General features: G+C 46.2%; 1 protein-coding gene across 4 annotated transcripts in view; it reads right to left on the reverse strand.

The window, feature by feature from the left end:
- The window catches only part of ACSL6 (acyl-CoA synthetase long chain family member 6), a 316,002-nt gene that overhangs the window by 72,379 nt on the left and 221,362 nt on the right, over positions 1–22,261 (reverse strand). For all 4 annotated transcript variants that reach the window (XM_068277434.1, XM_068277435.1, XM_068277436.1 and 1 more), the window contains one exon: positions 9,567–9,701. In XM_068277434.1, the coding sequence (XP_068133535.1) occupies positions 9,567–9,701 (135 nt within the window). The remainder of the gene's footprint in view (positions 1–9,566; positions 9,702–22,261) is intronic.

Genomic DNA, 22,261 nt, shown 5'->3' on the forward strand with positions numbered 1-22,261 from the left:
CTGGATCATAGTGGAATGTAGCTGGGTTGCTTAATGATTAGGAAGTTAGGACTTGTGTGCAGGGCGGTTTCTAGGCTTAAAGGGGTTCTCTTGCACTGTAAAAAAAAAAAAAAAAACGGCCCTTACCTGGAGCCGCGCTGCCCTCCTCCAATCACCCGTTCCCCGCCGCCGGCACCGGTGTAATTATTCATCTAACTAGAAGAAAAGAACTGCGGCTGCACGGCAATTTCTCTGTCGCAATGTGCCTTAGCAGATTCAGCAGCACTCTGAATCGAACATCAAATGGAGAAGAAGAGGCTGGCACCTTTGACTTAATTATGCTGTTTTATTGTAATGCCACATACAGCTATAAACAGCAACGTTTCCGGAACGCATAGCTCCTATATCAATGTCAGCTGTATGCAGAGCGACACATTACATTCACAAACATTGCTTTATGTACCCAGTGCAGCTTGCAGCAACCAATAACCTTCCATTCTACAAATTAACCCATCAGTAATGTCCATATAAATGCATACCTGATGAGAAACATGTGCTGCCTTAAAGGGAACCTTAACTGTAAAAAAAATGTGTTTTACTTACCTGGGGCATCTACCGGCCCCCTGCAGCCATCCTGTGCCCTCGCCGTTAAATGACACAGGACAGAGGCAGCCAAATGATTTCTAAAGTGTTCAGGGACGTACTGTCTGCTCAAATTCAGCTAAATACAGTCAAATTAATTGACATGATACAGATGGACAATGACCAAAAACAATCAGCCAAAGCAACCCATGGGTTTATTAAAGCAAAGAAGTGGAAAATTCTTGAATGTCTAAGTCAGTTACCTGATCTTAACCCAGTAGAGCATGCATTTCACTTGTTGAAGACTAAACTTCAGACAGAAAGGCTCAAAAACAAACAGCAACTGAAAGCCGCTGCAAGAAAGGCCAGTTAGAGCATTAAAAAGGAGGAAACCAGCATCTGGTGATGTCCATGAGTTACAAGACTTTAGGCTGTCATCGCCTGCACAGGGTTTTCAACCCGAAATTAATATTTTATTTCCAGTTTTTTAATTTGTCCAATTGAGCCCCTGAAATGAAGGGATTGTGTCAAAATATGTTTTAGTTTCAGCCTGTTTTTATGCTAATATTTAAGTGCTCGTAAGTTTGACAGAATCTTGATTAATCGTATCCTTACTGCAGCCAGGCTAACCATAGCCTTCAGTTGAAAGAAGTTTCGGAGGTACTGGTCAAAATTAACTGGACGAAATTAATGGAGAAGTTCACAGCTACTCTACGGAACACTGAAGCTAGGTTTGACAAGATATGGGGACTTTGGGGCATCAGTACTGGTAATTCTAATAATCTAGACCATCAGCTCTCCTAATCTATGTCCTCCATATGAAGCCCCATCTCTTGTTAGAACTTTGTTTTTAATTTTTTTTTACCTGTGTGATGTGGGAGTCGACTCAACCTTCTCCAATAGTTATAGGTGGCAGGGGCGTAACTAGAAGTCCCCGGGCTACCCTGAAAGAATTTGGATGCCCCCCCGGATGCCCACTCAGGGCCGTTTTGGGGGGACAGGAGGGGTCGTAACATGAGGGGAGAGCATTGCACATCGGCGAGGAGGTGGGACAGCCTCCCCTCCCTCACCTCAGGCTCTCCCCTCAGCGCGCTACTCTCCTGCATCAATCACAGTGGCACCGCCGGCGGCGGACACATGCCTCCATCCACCGCGGAGGTCTCTGATCTGTAGGTGCTTCACATTACTTCCTGTAACAGGAAGTAACGTGAAGCACCTACAGATCAGAACCTCTGCCAGTGGAATAAGGTATCTGTCTGCCACCGCTGCTGCCATTGTGATTGATGCAGGAGGGGAGCGAGCTGAGGTGAGAGCCCGAGGTGAGGGAGGGGGGCTGTCCCACCTCCTCGCCGATGTGCAATGCTCTCCCCTCATGCTGCGATCCCTCCTGCCCCCCAAAACGGCCCTGAGCGAGCCCCAGAGGGTCCCTGGGCCCCCCTGTGGGTGCAGGGGCTGCATCCCCTATTGTTACGCCCCTGATAGGTTGTGTTTCTTCCACCTTACTCATTTTTGTTGTTAATATATTACCTTTTCTTCTTTTTAGTAGCTCAAAAACTTTTATTTTGGCTGGTACAGCTTTAGTATGGGCGATTTCAATAGGTACTATACTGACGGACTTTTGCCTGTGTCATCTCCGCAAACTGTCCAATGTCTTATTCTCTTTTAAAAACAATTGTCTCTGAATACTTGTTCTCTGTATGTATAGTTTGCTTTTTGGAATAAGTTAGAAAATTGTTGTATGGATGTTTATTGCTGCTTTGCAATCTGTCTAGACCTTTTAATAGTTGGTATATACTGGATCAAACATTATCTATTGTTTGTCTGTACTATTTGATGCTAATAAAAATAGTGTTACAAAAAATAATGCTTTAGTTTCCTTACATTTTTATGTCATAGTTTTGTTCACCTCACTGAATTAAAGCTGAAAATCTGCATTTGAATTGTTTCAGTTAAAATTCATTGTGGTAATGTACAGAACCAAATTAGAAAAAAAGTTGTCTGTCCAAATATTTATGGATCTAACTGTAGGTAGCCCCCCCCCCCCGCCCCATCCTCAATATGGATAGCTAGATGACCCCCATAGTATATTTAACTATCCTTCCAATATAGGTAGTCAGAAGACCCATGCAGTATACCTAGCCAGATGTAAGACCCACCCCCCGTATAGAAAGCCAGATGACACCTGCAGTATAGGTAGCCAGATGTAGCCCCTCCAGTATAGGTATCCAGATGACTTCTGCAGTATATGTAGCCACCCCAGGTAGCCAGATGTAGTGTCCTCCCAAGTATAGGTAGATGGCCCCTGCAATTTAGGCAGCCAGAGCCCCTGATTATGTAGGGTGCAGTCCCTCCCTCCCCCACAGATTGGGAGGGGGCCCCCAAGGAGGTGGAGGGAGGATAGAAGTTGGGACCATCTCCCAATCTTTGGGGGGAGGGAAGGACTTCCGTGATCTCCCCAGTGTGCAGAGTTAGGACACAGGGGATGTGGACTGCAATGCACATTCACCTTCTCCAAGTGCTAGAGGTCCAGGTCCAGTCTGTCTTCTCTCCAGCATCGCTCAAGCTCTAGAATCAAGTTGTAGAGCGTGAGTGGCAAATACAACAGAGAAGTCAGAAGAGAGCTGGACCTCTAGCGCCTGGAGCCAGGAGGTGTTGTGTGTTAAATAAGCCAGAGCATTCAGGGAAGGAGGCATAGTTTGCATGGAGGCCAGTAGGGAATGTTGTCATAGTTTGGCAGTCATTTAAACAATACATATGACCACACTGAAAGTCACATATAGAATCACTATCACAGAAAAATGTTCCTTGTAAAATACGTACAGTACATATAAGATGGACCTTTGTTCTAGAGTAAAATGCACTGTAAATTAATTTTTTCCTATGCCTTTATCATTTAAAAATAGTTTTTTTGTTCAAACTTAAAGGATACCACAGCCCAAAGGCTGTGGTAAAATCAAAGTTGCAATGTGGAGGGAAAGAAAGATACATACTTACCGCTTCCCTCGTTCCCTGCCGACGGGTCCCGCTCATCTGTTACAGCTCCCGGTACCGACCCGACTCTCCTGACCCTTCACCCGGACATACTGTGCTGCGCATGCGCAGTATGTCACTATACTCTTTGCTTCTGCCGTCGCATCGTGACGGCAGAAGTACGGACACTCCCCCGCCTCCTCCTCTCCCAGCGTGTGCGCTCCAATCTAAAGCTAGCGTGACATGCTGGCTGGAGTTCGCACTGGGATAATCGATGTGGAGAGAGCGGAGGGGGAGTAAGTTAAAAAAAAGACACTGCCGGCTGGAGGGAGGGAGCGAGTGAGTGGGCGGGCGAGTGGGCGGGCAGGCAGCGAGTGGGCGGCGAGCAGGCAGCGGCAGTACAGCCCAACCATTCTGTACATAGATGCAATGACATCTATGGTACAGCGAGAAAATTGTCCCCACATTTATCTCTGCATATGTGCATGTGTATACATGTGTATATATACATGTACACACATGTATATACATGCACATATGCAGAGATAAATGTGGGGATAATTTTCTCGCTGTACCATAGATGTCATTGCATCTATGTACAGAATGGTTGGGCTGTACTGCCGCTGCCTGCTCGCCGCCCACTCGCCCGCCCACTCACTCGCTCCCTCCCTCCAGCCGGCAGTGTCTTTTTTTTAACTTACTCCCCCTCCGCTCTCTCCACATCGATTATCCCAGTGCGAACTCCAGCCAGCATGTCACGCTAGCTTTAGATTGGAGCGCACACGCTGGGAGAGGAGGAGGCGGGGGAGTGTCCGTACTTCTGCCGTCACGAAGCGACGGCAGAAGCGAAGAGTATAGTGACATACTGCGCATGCGCAGCACAGTATGTCCGGGTGAAGGGTCAGGAGAGTCGGGTCGGTACCGGGAGCTGTAACAGATGAGCGGGACCCGTCGGCAGGGAACGAGGGAAGCGGTAAGTATGTATCTTTCTTTCCCTCCACATTGCAACTTTGATTTTACCACAGCCTTTGGGCTGTGGTATCCTTTAAGACATGCGGGTGGTAAATCTGAGGCTGGAATGGGTCTTTACAACATACTAGCATCAACAACACTGCAAAACAAGTGGACATTATGCTTTCTTTGCAATTATAGAGATGGCAGAGTGCTAAAACCTTAGTTCGGCCTGCAGTTTTTTTGTGTATATGATTGTAAATGTATATGTTTGTTTTTTTTATATTGTGAAAGTACCGGACCGACTGGCTCGTGCAGCTTCTGTTTATGTTAGTTGTAAGAGGCAGAGCTGCTATGGAGCATTCTCAAACAAAACCAACCGGAGCCCCATATTTGAAGCATTTCATCATGTTTGATATGGTACAACAAAGATATGTGTGGGAACCTACTTGTAGTCTCCCTTATTTGTAGGTGTTAATTTTTTATACCAGCTGAAGTATGAATACTCTAAACATCCCTGTGCTGTGCCATTTAGGTGTTATATACCTTTATCTAGACAAAGTGGGTACATTTATCCATAATGCCTAAATAAGGGCCGGACACCATTCCTGAGGAAGTAAAGGTAGTTCACAAATTGTGTTGAGCCAAGTGCTTGGCCCTGTATACAGCAAAATATGTGGTACTATTTTGCATAATTTCTCTTTGTGGCATTCTATATAGGGGATCTGTATATCCCTCTCTAAGACCACGAAGAACACGATTGTCTTACCCATATAGGTCTTGATTCACAAAGCGGTGCTAACTGTTAGCACGCTTGTGAAAAGCCCCTTATCACGCCTAATTAGCGCTTGCACGCAAAGTATCGTGCGCAAAACTTTGTACGCGCAAAGGCAGGTGCACGCGAAAGAAAACGGCGCACCTTATGCGCCTATAAGGTCGCATTGGATGTGCCCTAAACGTCGCACTCATGCAACGTTTAGGGCGCATCCAATGCGACCTTATAGGCACATAGGGTGCGCCGTTTCGCGCGCACCGGCCTGTGCGCGCACACAGTTTTGCGCGCGGTTCTTTGCATGCAATCTTATTCGGCTTGGTGTGTGCTAACTATTTAGCATCCTAGTTAGCACGCCCAAAGCCTTTAGGCATGCTAACTAGGTTAGCACCAAATAGTGAACAAAGCCCATAGGGTATTTGTGTCATTTTTAAATACATTTGGTGTCTATGTTAAAATAAAGATTGATATGGTATTATCACAAACAAATGACCTATGACTATTTACGTTGTCATTATGGGGTGCTGTGTGTTAAATTCTGAGGAAAAAATGAATTTAATGCATTTTTAGATTAAGGCTCTAAAACAGGGGTCTCAAACTCAATTTACCCGGGGGCCGCAGGAGGCAAAGTCAGGATGAGGCTGGGCCGCATAAGGGAGTTCACGTGTCCCCGCCGCAAAACGAGGGCTGCAGAGCCCCCAAATCGCCCCGGGGGCAATCCGCCGGCATTTCCTGGAAGGGGCAGAGCTTTCAGCTTCAGCTCTGCCCCTCCTGACGTCAATCGCGGCGGATCGCCGCCTCTGCCCGCCCACTCTAAACATAAAAAAAAAAATTGGGAAAATAGGAAAAAATGCCCGGAATCTTCATACAGCCATATTACGGCTGTATAGCGATCCCTGGCCAAAGCGCTGCGGCTGCGTATGGACCCCCTGGAAACTCTGTCAGGAAATGTATTGCTCTTTCTTTTGATACATGTAAAATTACACTACCGTTAGGCTTGCTACTAAAAGTGACATTTACCGCATTTAAAAGTATACTATTTTCCTTCGAAACTTTAAAATCGATTTTCTCAAGAACTATAAGGTCTTTTTGAAAAATTGTTTTTTCCTCTTATTCCTAATGATCTCCTTAACATATCCTGCAAATTTAGGGTTTCTAGCATTTAAGGTGGATTTGCTATTAACCATTAAAGTCGGCGGGTTTTTAAATGTGTATTTTTTTCCTTTGCAACTTTAAAATCGATTTTCTCAAAAACTATAAGGCCGATTTGAAAATTTTTTTTTTCCTCTTGTAGCCACTGGGGGCCCCTACAAGCTCTGGGGCCCTGGGGCCACAAAATATTGTATCGCGGGCCGCAAATGGCCCGCGGGCCGCGAGTTTGAGACCCCTGCTCTAAAATAACACAATGTGGAAAAAGTGATGCACTGTGAATACTTTCCCGATGCACTGTATATAGTTTTTGTTTTTTAATATGGCCATACGTCCCCTTTAAAGTCTTGAAGACCTTACTTACATTAACCCTCCTGGCGGTTTGCAAAAAAATCGCCAGGGGGCAGCAAATCTTTTTTTTTTAATTTTTTTTTTTTTTCTTCATGTAGCGAGACAAAGTCTCGCTACATGATAGCCGCTGCTCAGCGGCATCCCCCCAGCCCCTCCGATCGCCGCCGGCGATCGGAGATCCGGAGATCCCGTTCAAAGAACGGGATCTCCCGGAGGGCTTCCCCCGTCGCCATGGCGACGGGGCGGGATGACGTCACGTCGTGACGTCAAAGGGGATTCCGATCCACCCCATAGAGCTGCCTGGCACTGATTGGCCAGGCAGCGCACGGGGTCTGGGGGGGGGGGGCGGCTGCGGCGCGACGGATAGCGGCGGATCGGCGGGTAGCGGCGGCGATCGGGCACTGCACGCAGCTAGCAAAGTGCTAGCTGCGTGCAGCAAAAAAAAATTAAGCAAATCGGCCCAGCGGGGCCTGAGCGGTGCCTTCCGGCGGCATAGCCCGAACTCAGTTCGGGCTTACCGCCAGGAAGGTTAATAGTTAACAATATTAGTGCTGCTATTCACATCATCACTTATCTGTATAGTTGCATTAATTTGTTCCCTACCCTATTTCCTAACACTAGACCTAACACTAACCTTTACCCTATCCTCTAACCAGGGCCGCCATCAGAAATTTTGGGGCCCCTCACACATCATCAGGCCTGGGCCCCCCCTACCTGGGCCCACCACTCGTTGCTGTGCCCGCCCACTAGCCACCCCACCCCAGTGTCCGTGCGCAAAGTGTGCATGGCTCCGACACTAAAGAAAGCGGCATGCACAGCATGATGCAGCAAAAAGTGGTCATGACCATGGCATGTTGTTTGTGGAGGCAAATACTAGCAAAATGCAGGTAGTCCCGAGTTAACAAATGAGATAGAGACTTGTAAGTCCGTTCTTGTCCTTTATCTGTTCTCTTTTGTCCCTCTCTTTTCTTCCTGTGCCTGTTTTGTATTCCTCTGTCTCACCTCAGTTTGTGCCACTTTTGTGTCCCTCTGTGTGACTTCATGTTCCCGTCTCATCTCTTTTCTCCCTGGGCCTCTTTTGTCCGCCTCTTTTCCTGCTGTGCCTCTTATTCCTGTGTAACCTCTTGTCCTCTTCTGTCTCAGCTTGCCCCCCTGCTCTAGCCAGGTATAGGTACCCCCTGTATAGGTATCCAGGCATAGGTACCCCAGTATAGGTAGCCAGGTATAGGTTCCCCCAGTATAAGTAGCCAGCTATAGGTGGTGCCCCAGTATAGGAAGCCTAGTGTAGATGCCCTCAGTATAGGTAGCCTGGTACAGCTGGGGCCCCAGTATAAGCCAGCAAGATACAGGTGCCCCAATATAGGTAGCCTGGTATGGGTGGTGCACCAGTATAGGTTAGCCAGGTACAGGTGCACCCAGTATAGGTAGCCAAGTATAGGTGGTGCCCCAGTATAGGTAGCCAGGTATAGGTGGTGGCCCAGTATAGGTAACCTGTTGCCAGATATAGGTGGTGCCCCAGTATAGAAAGTCCGCTTTAGTGGGCTCACTCATCTGCTCCCCACGTTCAAGTGCTGATGTCACTCTTCTCAGTGCTGGAATGCGGTGTGCTGGTTAGTGAGCCACAGGCCCACAGCCAGCACATGCAGCCCTTCTGGCGCTTTGAGGGGGGCAGGGCCCCCAGGAGCCCTGGGCCCCTCACTGCAGTCAGTTGTCCCCCCCTGATGGCTGCCCTGCCTCTAACACCTACCCTCCTATAACTTTACCCAACACTAACCTCTAACTTTATCCCCCAACATTAACCCTCCAATAACAAAACATAGCATTAACCTCTAACTAAATCCTCCCACCCCCGCACGCTCAGCTACACTATAGCCCAGAGCCGGAAAAGCGGCACCCTCTTATAGCCGAGTGCCCAGCTCTACAACAAAACCCCTGCCACCCATAGTAACTCCTTGGCACTCAGCTATAGTATACAGCTGACCCTCCAACTACCAAATAAACCCCCTCCAAGCACTTGACTATACTAGAGTCGAGCACCCAGCCCTAAAGTTAAAGCTCCAGCGCCTGCTGCAGCTGAACCTTTACCGTTACTGCAAAGTCAGTGTCATGGCCTCCTCTACTGTCAAACCCTCACCGGATCTGACACCACAACAAAAGTTGGAACCAAAGTGGGGCGCTGGCACCCACACATGCCAGCACCCACACATGAGTACTAGTGCCCAAATAACCTGCTTCGGTCTGTCAGCTATAGCCACAGTGGCTACAGTTGAACCTCCAGTGCCCAAAGTAGCCCCCAGGCATTCCACTATAGTATAGTCTAGCATCATAGCTGACCCTCTGGTGTCAACCCCCCCACCCTCCACAAACTTGTCTATACTATAGTTGAGCACCCGGCCAGACCCACAGCTGAAGCTCCAGTGCCCACTGCAGCTGAACTGCCATCATCACCGCAAGGTCAGTGCCATAGCCGCTGCCACTTCCGAACCTCCGCCATATCTGAAGATACAGCAAAAGTTATATCTGAAGTGGTGTGCTGGCACTAAAATTAACAGGCGAGCACCAATGCCCAAAAAATCCTCGTTCTGTCATGCCACTGTGCCCCATCTCTGGCTACATATGCCTGCTATGTGCTTTGACATTTGGCATGTCCTCTATGATTACTTTGTTCTTGACTTTAAATAAACACATGCCCCTGTCAACTGTTACTCTGTAACAAACAAGCACCACTACAGTGTAACTTGGACAGCTTGTTTTACAAATTATTTAACATTGGGCTAAAACCTTTTTTATATTTAAAGAAAACTAGTCTCACCTTGTCATACATTCTGTTTAATAATCTTGGAACAACTGGGAAGATTGTGGGCCGTAAAGTCTTCATGTCATCAGAGAGAAGACGAATGTCCCCTTGAAAAAACCCAATGCATCCTCCATGGCAGTAAACCACAGACTGTACAAATGAAAAAAAAATGTAAATTAGTATTTAGGCAATATTTAGCAATTTGTGTCGGCAGGTAATCAGGAGTCATTTACAAAATAACAGTATAACATAACCAGAGATCTTTGACAGGTTAAGTGAATCATGGTTTATTATAATAACTATACTGTAACTGTAGATTGAAAACTGCAATCAGGTTCTATTCATACTTCTTTCTTGGATTGTTTGGTAAACGAACACAGACATCTTGTTTTTTCAAAAGTATTGCAAGATCAATTTTTCATTTTGTTGTATAGATTGTCTATATGTAATGGAACAGATATGGCAGAACTACATTTCAGTTAATCTCTTTAGACTTTGCTATAGCTAAATCTGCTTTATCATTGTCAGCTGTATCCCTAGCAATGCCTCCAAACTCTATTTTTTAACTTAGCAATGCTATAATAGTCATGTTCATTATTTAGTCATGTGCTTATTTCAAGTCTAGTAATTGCAGTAATGTAGCAGGTACAAATACAGATTGGGCAGGAGAGAGGAAGAGAGGAGGAGATCGGCACTGGATTCATCTGTTTATTCCATAGCGTGACACATTACAAAGCATAACACAAAATGTGAAATCATGCGACATACCAGTGTAGGAAGCTATGTGGGTTGCGGTGGGTGCTGGGCATTGTTGGCCTTACGGCCGTTTTGTTTGGATATGCGCTTCTACGGAGGCTCTAATACAGGCTGGATGCTGGCCGGGTGTTAAATATACCCAATGCACGGCCTTAATCCACTTAATAAGACCTCTCATCATAATATAAGCAATGGTTTTAACCACTTAAGTCCACCTGCCGCTGCCTGAGTCGCGCGATCGCGAGCGCTCCTGCTGCCTGCCCCCCCCCCCATCAGTGAATGGGAATATAAGAGCAGGTGAGCGGAATATAAGAGCAGGTGGGCGGTCTCTACCGGTGCAGACATGCCAAACACCATGCCTGGGGTATATTTAACACCCGGCTAGTATCCAGCACGCATTAGAGCCTCCGTAGAAGCGCATATTTGCGCGAAACGGCCATAAGGTTAACATTGCCCAGCACCCACTGCAACCCACATCGCTTCCTACACTGGTATGTCGCATGATTTCACATTTTGTGTAATGCTTTGTAATGTGTCACGCTATGGAATAAACAGATGAATGCAGTGCCGATCTCCTCCTCTCTTCCTCTCTCCTGCATACAGGGCCGCCATCAGAAATTTTGGGGCCCCTCACAAATAATCAGTCCGCCCCCCCCCCCAAACTGAGAAATGTGCGTAGCCATTACATGTTGGCAGAGCTAGTTGGAGGCTTGCTGTCCACAAATTAATCACGAATAACCACGGTGGATACTCGTGATTCAAGTTAGCTCTAATTGCCACAGCTGAGCGGCTAGATGCGGCGGGGTTAATTACCCAGAACGCCGCTCTCCGCCCAGCGTTTCAACAAGGTGCAAGTGTCCGAATGGACGCGTTGCAAGCCTCGATATCGAGCACTTCCTCCTTCAAGCCGGAAGGAGGAAGTGCTCCATCATTTTTTTTAGAACCTCCCAGTTTTATTTTCTGTTTAAAAAAAGCTAAAAAAGTAGGTTTAATGCTATTGTCTCATATGGTAATGATTCAGCTTTTCCCATAGTCTCGCAGTTAGCAATCATGTGACCCCCAACAAGACAAATTCAGCAATCATGAGGCCCCCAACAAACCATGAGGCCCCCAACAAGACAAATTCAGCAATCATGAGGCCCCCAACAAGACAAATTCAGCAATCATGAGGCCCCCAACAAGACAAATTCAGCAATCGTGAGACCCCCAACAAGACAAATTCAGCATGAGGCCCCCAACAAATCATGAGGCCCCCAACAAATCATGAGGCCCCCAACAAGACAAATTCAGCAATCTTGAGGCTCCCAACAAATCATGAGGCCCCCAACAAGTAAAAATTCAATCATTTAGGCCCCCAACAAGACAAATTCAGCAGTCATGAGGCACATAAATAGACAGCATTTCACATAAATAGGCAGAATGCCCCCTTATTATGGTAGACACCTCTCACCTGGATTCTGACAGGGACCCCCAGGTTAGGTAGTGAGTGACATGGAGCCCTTTAGGCAGTGAGTGACAGGGAGCCCTTTTAGGTAGTGAGTGAGTGACATGGAGCCCCTTTAGGTAGTGAGTGAGTGACAGGGAGCCCCTTTAGGTAGTGAGTGAGTGACAGGGAGCCCCTTTAGGTAGTGAGTGAGTGCCAGGGAGCCCCTTTAGGTAGTGAGTGAGTGCCAGGGAGCCCCTTTAGGTAGTGAGTGCCAGGGAGCCCCTTTAGGTAGTGAGTGCCAGGGAGCCCCTTTAGGTAGTGAGTGCCAGGGAGCCCCTTTAGGTAGTGAGTGAGTGCCAGGGAGCCCCTTTAGGTAGTGAGTGAGTGCCAGGGAGCCCCTTTAGGTAGTGAGTGAGTGACAGGGAGCCCCTTTAGGTAGTGAGTGAGTGACAGGGAGCCCCTTTAGGGAGTGAGTGAGTGACAGTGAGGCCCTTTAGGTAGTGAGTGAGTGCCAGGGAGCCCCTTTAGGTAGTGAGTGAGTGACAGGGAGAACCTTTAGGTAGTGAGTGAGTGACAGGGTGCCCCTTTAGGTAGTGAGTGTGTGACAGGGAGCCCCTTTAGCTAGTGAGTGAGTGCCAGGGAGCCCCTTTAGGCAGTGAGTGAGTGACAGAGAGCCCCTTTAGGCAGTGAGTAAGTGACAGGGAGCCCCTTTAGCTAGTGAGTGAGTGCCAGGGAGCCCCTTTAGGCAGTGAGTGAGTGACAGGGAACCCCTTTAGGGAGTGAGTGAGTGACAGTGAGGCCCTTTAGGTAGTGAGTTAGTGACAGGGAGGCCCTTTAGAGAGTGAGTGAGTGACAGGGAGCCCCTTTAGCTAGTGAGTGAGTGACAGGGAGCCCCTTTAGCTAGTGAGTGAGTGACAGGGAGGCCCTTTAGCTAGTGAGTGACAGGGAGCCCCCCCCCCCCCATCCGCCGCCGCTGCTTCCCCTACCCTGCCAGCAGCCCAGCGTCAGACCTCAAGATCAACGGCGACCCGACCAGTAAGAGCGGGCGCCGGACGCACCCGCTCTATATGCGGAAGTGATGTCACTTCCGCATATCAGTGCGGGCGCTGGGTCCTAGCGCCCGCACTATTGTCGCCGCCTGATCGGGGTCTGATTCGGCGGCGGCTAGAGGGATGGAGGGAGGGAGCAGCGGCCAGAGGGGTTGAGCGGCGGCCGGGCGGCACCCGCAGCACTTACCAGGGCCGCGGCGGGGATGGGGCCCCCCTGCAGGCCCCGGGGCCGTGACGGGAGTCACGGATGTCCCCCCCTGATGGCGGGCCTGCCTGCATAGTTATATCGCCATGATCTATGATCAGAGTGCACAGTCATAAACCATAGTGTGTGAGGCGTCGTGGGCCCTGCCAGCTCCCTGCTCGAGAACAGTTTATCTGCTGTAGTGCCAACCATACACTCTCTCCATACACTGCTTACAAATACAGATTGGGGCTGTAATTGAAATCATTGAGTTAATTGAAGGGTGATCACTTGTGTACTTCAGAAATACTCATCATATAAAGAAATTTTACAACATGTTGGAAAATTGTTGTATGGTCAAGTTCAAAATGATTGTTGTTCTAATGAAAAAATAAAATAGACCACTTGCAGCATATTTGCCACTTACACATTTAGGTAATAAGTCCCTGGTTCATTCCAGAATTGTGACCAAGAGTAACTCATTGCCTATCACTCTTGTTGAAGCATTTTTACATGTATAGCAAGACTAAATATATCAATACTAATGTAAAGATTTTGCTACTGAGATCTGGTAAATTATCTTTCTCTCTGTCTCGCTAACATACACTTTTGGTTAACAGGGACGTGGATATTATTGGAGCTATCAATTAAGAATTTAAATATTTTGATGTAGCATAATTTTATTTTGTTTTGATTCATTTATATGTTTATGGAGTGTATTCACAATCAGGGGTGCTTGGATACCACTTTTTAAAATCCGAATTGATCCAGATCTGAATCCGAACGTTTAGATATCCGCGTTCATGCGGAAATCCGAACGCATTATCCGGGCTATCCGGCCAGATTCAGATATCCGGATAGAAAAAACGGAAGTGCCCTTTAAATTGCTTTAAAAACGTTTTTAATGGTAAATGAAGCATGTAGCATCATTATTTTTTAAAGGGGAACACTAATTGATGATGTGGGGGCTTAAAATCCCCCCCCCCTCAAAAAAAATGGCTGTCAATTACCATTAGGCCTAGGTTCCAGACAGCGGTCGTGCAGGCCACATTGTGTCCAAAGTCCAACCGCACAACTGGGACATGACAGTTTTCAGCCAAGACACCTCCAAAAAATTACGCAGCAATTGTGTTTTGGGTTAAATATAGGTGGTATCCTAGCCTGGCGGTGGGAGCTGCACAGGCAGCAGGAGCAGGGCAATGCAGCAGCAGCAGGTGTAACGTGTGCCAGGAGCATGCCGGACGTGGCAATTGGCACTTAGCACGTGTCACGTGGCACTTGCCAAGTGTCTTTTCCTCTGCTGTCTGACTGTTACTCGGCACTTGCCACGTGTCACTTGCCAAGTGTCATGTGGCACTTGCCACGTGTCACGTGGCACTTGCCAAGTGCCGAGTGACAGTCAGACAGCAGAGGAAAAGACACTAGTGCACACTAATGGTCACACTGGCACTGCACACAGTACAGCAGTTCTGTAGAAAGCTAACACAGTAGTACTACTACTCTAACAACTACTAGCACACTGACTGCAGTACTACAGTACTAACTAACTACACAATAACACAGTAATCCTATTCCCTAATCCCTAACCTACCTAACCTATACCTAAGGCTAATAGCTGGCCAGCAGGCAGCAGCTGGCCTAGTCTGTGCAAAGCACACACACAGACACATAGCAGCTGCCTGCAGCACACACTGACTGTCATACAATGACATCAATCAAGCTAATTAACGATTTAACAATAGTGTAGTGATAGTGAAGGGGTTAATCACTGAACAGCTTATCACTGTGTACAGCCCTTGGCCCAGCAGCACTGGAGCACACACTCTAACTGTCACAGTATGACATCAATCAAGCTAATTAACGATTTAACAATAGTGTAGTGATAGTAGTGAAGGGCTTAATCACTGAACAGCTTTAGGTTTATAATTGTGTACAGCTCCCTTGCTAGGCCACAAGCACTGGAGCATGTCTCTCAGTGAGCATTCAGCAAGCTAAGACGATATGTCTCATCATGGCAGACCCCCTTATTATACAGGGGGGCTGGCCAGTGTTCCTTTCTGTGATTGGGTGCCAGGGTTTAGGCTGGGAGCCCTCTGATTGGCTCAATGAGGTCAGGTGGGGCTGGCCAAGGTTCTCGTCTGTGATTGGTTGCTAGGGCTTCTGCTGGGAGCCCTCTGATTGGCTCCAGGACGTCATCTCCTTAGTTACAGTATTTCGGATCCGGATATCCGCGGATATCCGGGTTATATCCGGGTTATGCGGCCAAATATCCGCAGATAGCTATATCTGATCCGGATATCGTAAAAATGTTCGGATATCCGGGTTAACCGGATATCCGGAATCCGGGTAAGCACCCCTGTTCACAATATCTTTTGAGGTCTCACAATCAAGATGAATAATCCTCTGTACTAATTAATTTCAGTCTCCAAAGAAACTACTCTTTTCACAGTTCAAACCCACTTCCTCGCCTAATAATGTCGGGTTCCTCAGAAAGGATTATACACAATTGGGCATAAAACTGTCCAAAAAGAAAATGAGAAACTGTTGAAAAAGAGAATAAAAGTAGACAATACAAAGTTTCCTGTAGCAAGAAACCACAATAATGATTTTATTTTCCTACAAAATGGAAGATTAATTTCTAAATGGTAATGGCATCTTATAATCTTTCACTACTTTTTAATCAGTTTTTGTAACTCTAAAGTATAAAAAAGGTCTTAGCATAGTTTTGAGTTCACTTCAGTTGCAAGTAGTCTTTACTTAAAAAACACAACACTCCTGCCCCTTATTATGGTTTACTTTTCCACTGTTCTATGTGGCTAGCAGTGAGGTGACATTTGATTAATTCCACACAGCATTAAATGAAGAGCAGGACCTTAAGAGGTATATTGTCTGCATTGTCTGGCATGAGACTCAAAAATGACATGATAAAAGATGATCAGTGTCTCCTACGTGATTTCTTTCCTAGGTGAAATCATCACAGTAAAAAAAGAAAAAAGCCCACAAAATCAACTGGCAGACACCAGGGCCGGGCCGAGGCATAGGCTGGAGAGGCTCCAGCCTCAGGGAGCAGTGTAGGAGGGGGCGCACAATTCATTCAGCTGTCATTCCTAATTGTGTTTGAAGCAGAAAGAAATAAGAAAAGGGGATACATAGCAGTGACTGCAAGCCAGATAACTAGATATTAAGGTGTTGGGGAGGTTGTGGGCCCTGTGGCACCTCTTAGTCTAATAGCAATCAGTGTGTGACGGCTGGGGTGGCAGGGATGGAGGGGCACACTTTGGTGTCTCAGCCTTGGGTGCTGGAGGACCTTGTCCCGCCTCTGGCAGACACACCCACTTGCAAACTGATTGCGTGATCATTTTTACCTCTGCTTTCTGTTTTAGTGTACTTGCTTTTGGGTGCAGGAGAAATCATGTAGGTGAAGCTGATCATGTCACAAGGTGCTGAAATCATCTGTGCCATCTCTGGTCATTACACCTCCAAGGAATAATTTAAAAGCCTTTTTTTTTAAATGAATTTACACATTGGTATTCAGGTAAATACATCAATTACTGTACCTGAAAGAGGCATTTCCTTCCCCTTTGTTCACCACCTCTTTACCTTTTGTAATTTATTTACAGGGTTTTTATAGTTCACGGAAGCATCTCCATAGTTTCCTGAAAGGGAAGTATGAAGATGTATCCTCTTTTAGATTTTGGCACCATCTAGTGGTTTGAAATGACACAACCTGGCGGGGAAGTGTATTTAAACCATCGTGGAGCGCAGGTCACTTCCTTTGAAGATGCCCATTTCAGCAAAACGGTCATAAGTCGGCCGCTGCTCCTACATTGCCCCACAGCTTGAACATATCGGAGGGTATGTCATTACCAGGATGTTATGTTGCTATGGCTAAGTTAATACTGATGTCCTGAGCACATGGTGGAATACATACCCTAGTAAGGATATAATATCTGTCAACTACCTGTTAGTCCGGTGTCGTGGTGCCTTTCGCATTATTTTTTGTCTTCGAGGCATTTATGTTATTACTGTACAGGGAACACACTTGACTGTTTTCGTACGTGTTTTCTGCACAGAAAAACTGAGAACTCATGTTAATCAATGGGCTAGTACACACTTAATATTTTGTTCGCGCGCAGAAAAAAAACTGACATTCTGCATCATGACTCTGCACATTTTGTCAGTTTTTTGTATCAATTACATCAGCTGGTATGAAAAAACGCGCGTGTTTTCCTGCATAATGACACACTTGGTGTGCAGAAAAAGTATGCAGGAAAACGCGCGCAGAAAACTGAAAGACAAGTGTGTTCCCTGCCTAAAGTTTCAGCAGAATGGATTCAGCATTAATACTCACTTAGCTATTTCACAAATGTATTTAACTAGTTAAACACTAAGGGTTTTTTCTTCCTAAAGTGGTCTGAAACTCTGACATAACATTCAATAACAATGTGTTTTCCTACTTTTTATTACCCATACAGTTACCATATTTGCTTTTGTGCACAAGTAAAATTGTCCATGTACAAATTACAAGTTCACAGAGTAAAGTTTACCTACTCTGAAAGTACAATATAGGTGAAAGAGGCGCCCTGGTGTGTATAAAATTCTTAAAAACAAATAAAAATGAACTAAAGGGAGGTAGCTTACCTCAAATAACAAAATCTTTGTAACATCAAAAGATTTTTATTATTAAGCACAGGCAACGCGTTTCATGGATCTAAGCCGCTTCCTCAGGCCAATAACAGTGCCAAATGGAAAAACCTCATTAGCATAGAGAGCCTCTACTCTGAAAGTAGCTATTGCATTTTATTCAAGCTGCTTTTTATTATATATTAAAATCTTCTAGTGAGCTGTTCTGAACTGTGTACATGCTTGAAGCACAGAGAGCCTGTTTTCAGTTGTGTAAGGGAACTTGTCCAAACTGTGCAATCTCTGGGTATTTAGGTAGATTACAGGGACCTGTTTGGTCTCAGAAACAACAGTTCACAGTGAGCAGATCAAGGTTTAAGCTGACTGCACCAGCTTTCTCCACATATCCAAAACACAGGAGTACATCAGAAAACAAAACATAAGAATAAACACTAGCCTTTCCAGCTCTAACTAACATACATAAGCACCCTCTCTATGCAATAGAGAGGATCTAGCATCCAACTCTACAAAACAGTATTGTATGTTTGGTTACTTACTGTGTCTGGCTCTCTCCTTACTGCATGCAGGCAGATCCCAAGGAAGAGAGCGTGAGTAAATCTGGAGACACCATACTTAAATGATTTCTCCTGAAGCCTAATGAGGCAATTAGTTATATTCCCAAAAGATAAGTTAGTAAGTGCACACCGATATACTGCCTTATACACAATACACAATCTTCAAAGTGGTGCAACATCCGGTAGAAAACAAGTACAATTGGTATTCCACAGTGAGAGTAAGGAGACCAGGAGCAGCAAACTTGTATCATATAAAACTTGCAAAACTTTACTTCAGCATCTTCTTAAAACATGGCAGTAGTAAAAAATGGCAGAATACTTATCAAATCCATAAGGCAAAGTGGCAGCATGGTGAGACAGGCCAGCGGGAGGTGCAGAGGAGTCACGGTCAACAATAGTTTCGCCCAGCCATTGGGGCTTTATCAAGACCTTGTATCCCCCTCCACCGCACTAGCCACTGATATACCCCCAGCTCCTCCCCTTGCTCAGGTATCTGGACAATCACAAAGAGATTCCCACAGCTTGCTTACCTGTATCAAATTGTCCCTTTCGCGCCGCTCGTTCAACTTCCTGTGCAACCAATCACGTCATTTCCGCGCTCCATAGACGCCACCACGTTGGTACGCATTACCTTCCGCGTACCATAGCAATGGGCACATATACGTACCCCTTCATGCGACGAATACCACCAGGCGCAACAGTGAGACATCTTGTGGCCAGTAAACATATTACACCTACTTGATACATTGCTTTTAACTATAATGATTATTAAGTCAGTGTCCAGACCACAATACTGGAATATAGTGACATCTAGTGGCCAACTCAGATACAATATTAGCACGTATTAAGAGCAAGGCAGAGGAGCATAGGATATCAATAAGTAAGACATAAGCATACAGTGTACAGTACATACATTCTTAAAACAGAACATCAGGACTGCAATTATTGCTGGTCCAATGTTCCCTGGCTAACCCTTGTAGAACAGGATAGCTCACTATTTAAACATTAATTAACACCATACTAGCAAGAGGAAGAAGAAGACCAACCCAACCAATTATTGTCAGGTACACATACCAACCAATATACTGGATGTACATCCTAGGTCTCAAATTAATTTATATTGCAATGAACATAAGGAGGAGAGCACAAAAGACAAAGGTACTACATAAACTGGGCACCTCAATACACATCAACAGACAGGCCAAACAAACATTTCAGCCACCCGTGATCATAAATCATAGGTGCCCACTTACACAACAGTATTTATAATGACTTTCGGGTACGACACTCAGGTAGGCAGAGTGAATACACATCTTACCACTAGTGATGGGCTGAACAGTTCGCCTGGCGAACCTCTCTGGGCCTCTTACTACTTCCGGGTCGCAATGACCCGGAGTAGTACGCCTGCGCTGCCCGGCGGAGCGCGTCCTAGATCGCGCTCCTGTTGCCGGGCACTCTCTGCACATGAGCGTGACGTCACTCAGAACCGGCGAACGGTTCTCTACTTACCACTCTACTAGCTTTCCATCATTGTGCCTCTCACCCAATTTACAGGAATATACCCATGTCAGTACGGTCATTAAACCCCATAGGGCCATCTGCCTTCAATCTCATGTTCCATCTACTTTCTATCTGCATCAATTTCAAATCTTTATTAATCCCCCCACTATCATTTTACACAATTTTGTCAATTCCCAAGAACTTCAGGACTTCCGGGTCTGATCCATGTTGCTCCCTTATATGTTCTATTAGTCTTTTTGCCCCTTTACCATTGGTGATAGATTTATAATGTTCATGAAATCTTTCCTTCATTGGTCTGGTAGTCTTTCTGATATATACATAACTGCAAGGACACATAATCATGTAAACCACCATTTCTGTTCTGCAATTAAAAAAATGACTAATTTTATAGCGCTTCCCAAGATGGAAAAAAATCTCTTCCATTGCAGAATTGATGGCAATGAAGACAGGTGCCACACCTGTAATTCCCAATCATTCTTGTCTTGTTTAGCCATGTTCTGGCCTGATGTTTCTTAAATTCACTTTTAACCTCCTTGGCGGTAACCCCGAACGTAGTTCGTGGTAAGCCGCGCAGGAGGTTTTCTCCGGCCCTGCTGGGCCGATTTGTTTAATTTTTTTTTTTGCTGCACGCAGCTAGCACTTTGCTAGCTGCATCAGCATACCGATTGCCGCCGCCCCGCGCTCGATCGCCGCTATCCGTCGCGCCGCGCGCCCCCCCCCCCCCAGACCCCGTGCGCTGCCTGGCCAATCAGTGCCAGGCAGCGCTGAGGGGTGGTTCGGGACTCCCAATGACGTCCCGACGTCGGTGACGTCAGTGATGTCATCCCACCCCGTCGCCATGGCGACAGGGGGAAGCCCTCCAGGAAATCCCGTTCTTTGAACGGGATTTCCTGATCGGAGATCGCCAAAGGCAATCGAAGCGGGCGGGGGGATGCCGCTGAGCAGCGGCTATCATGTAGCGAGCCCTGGGCTCGCTACATGATATAAAAAAAAAACTGCTGCGCTGCCTCCTCGCGGAATTTTTTATACCGCCAGGAGGGTTAATAAGCTGATCCCGAGGATTCTTACATCTCTTAAAAGAGATACATGGAAATTGTGTACATTTCTCTTTTAGTAAAGGATTCAACTGTAATAAAGTCCAGTTTCTTCTTATGGAGCCTGCTATTTGTTCACTTAATGGAGAGTGGGTAAAGTGCATAAAGAATTCCTCCCTTTTGTTTTTCCTACTAGGTTGAAGCAGGGATTTCCTATCTACAATCTCAGCCTATGCCAGCGCTGCTGACAACACCTTGTAATCATAACCTCTTCTAATTCTTCTAACATTTGTAATTTACCCCGATCTTCATCTGTATTATTCCTTCTCATTCATATAATTTGACTGTATGACAGATTGTCCTTCAATTTTTTGGGATGATAGCTACATCCATGCAGCACCATGTCTGAAGCATTTTGCTTCCTGAATGTGGTGGTAAATATTCTGTGTCCCTCAATTGCAATATTCAGATCCAGAAAATCCAATGAGTTGCCTCCCCACTTAGTGGTCAAATGTAGGTTCAATTTGTGTCCGCCCAGATTACTAGAATATCATCAATGTATCTGGCCCAGGGGCAGACCAAGGAGGCACCTCCCTCCTCCCGGAAAACACCTGATCAATCTTCCACCTTCCCATGAAGAGGTTGGCAAAAGTGGGGGCCACCGGTGTCCCCATAGCTGTGCTGATGGTACCAGCAGCTGGTTGAAGAGGAAGGAGTTGGCCGTCAGCACCGCCTCCAGGCCAGACAACACGAATCCATTCTCCTCTGGGCTTTCCTGCAACAGAGGTAGAAAAGACTTAACTGCCTTTAATCCATCCCCATGTTTTCTGTTCCCAGGATATCTGATTTTTCTTCAAAATACTTTTGCCGTTCTGTCGTCCTGGGGAGCCTTGAGGATTTCTTCTTCCTCTTGCCAAGCCTGATGCGTTTTCTTCCTCTAAAGGGACCTCTTCCTCCGAAGAAGGTTCATCCTTACCACTTGAAAACGGGCTATCTAGCCAACATGACTCAGGCGAGCTATTGCCTGATCCTTTCCCCGACCCAGCAGGAGCAGATGGCTTGGGTTGAGTTTTTTTTGGTTTCCTGCAATTTTTTGGCCTATTCGGGTTTCTTGGGTTGCCTTTAGGTGGATACCTTGGGCTAAAGCCCTTTCCCCACCATGGCTTGTATGAACTTCTCTTTCTTCTCCTTTTTAACCATGTCTCACATGTCTTAACATGACTTTGCAACTGCTGTTCAGGAAATGCTGTTGAAAAAGCAAAGAAAACCCTGAGAATCCCCCATGAAGAGATGGTCTGGCCCAAAACCTGTCGGTTCAGTCAGATTTTAACTGCCTATTTTTTTCGCAATAGTGGTCCTTTAAGATATAAAAGAGAGAAATCTGGGAGAGATATAAACACCTTCCGCCTATAATCCAGCATTTCTTTCACAGTTGTTACACACAATGTAACAACTGAGGAATGTAAATAAAGACAATGTTATCTCCTCTTCGGATCAAATCTAAAGCTGAAGGAGCTTTCCAGTCCAGAGCAAAGTACTGTG

Source organism: Hyperolius riggenbachi, chromosome 3, assembly GCF_040937935.1.
Source record: "Hyperolius riggenbachi isolate aHypRig1 chromosome 3, aHypRig1.pri, whole genome shotgun sequence".
Classification (NCBI taxonomy): Eukaryota; Metazoa; Chordata; class Amphibia; order Anura; family Hyperoliidae; genus Hyperolius; species Hyperolius riggenbachi.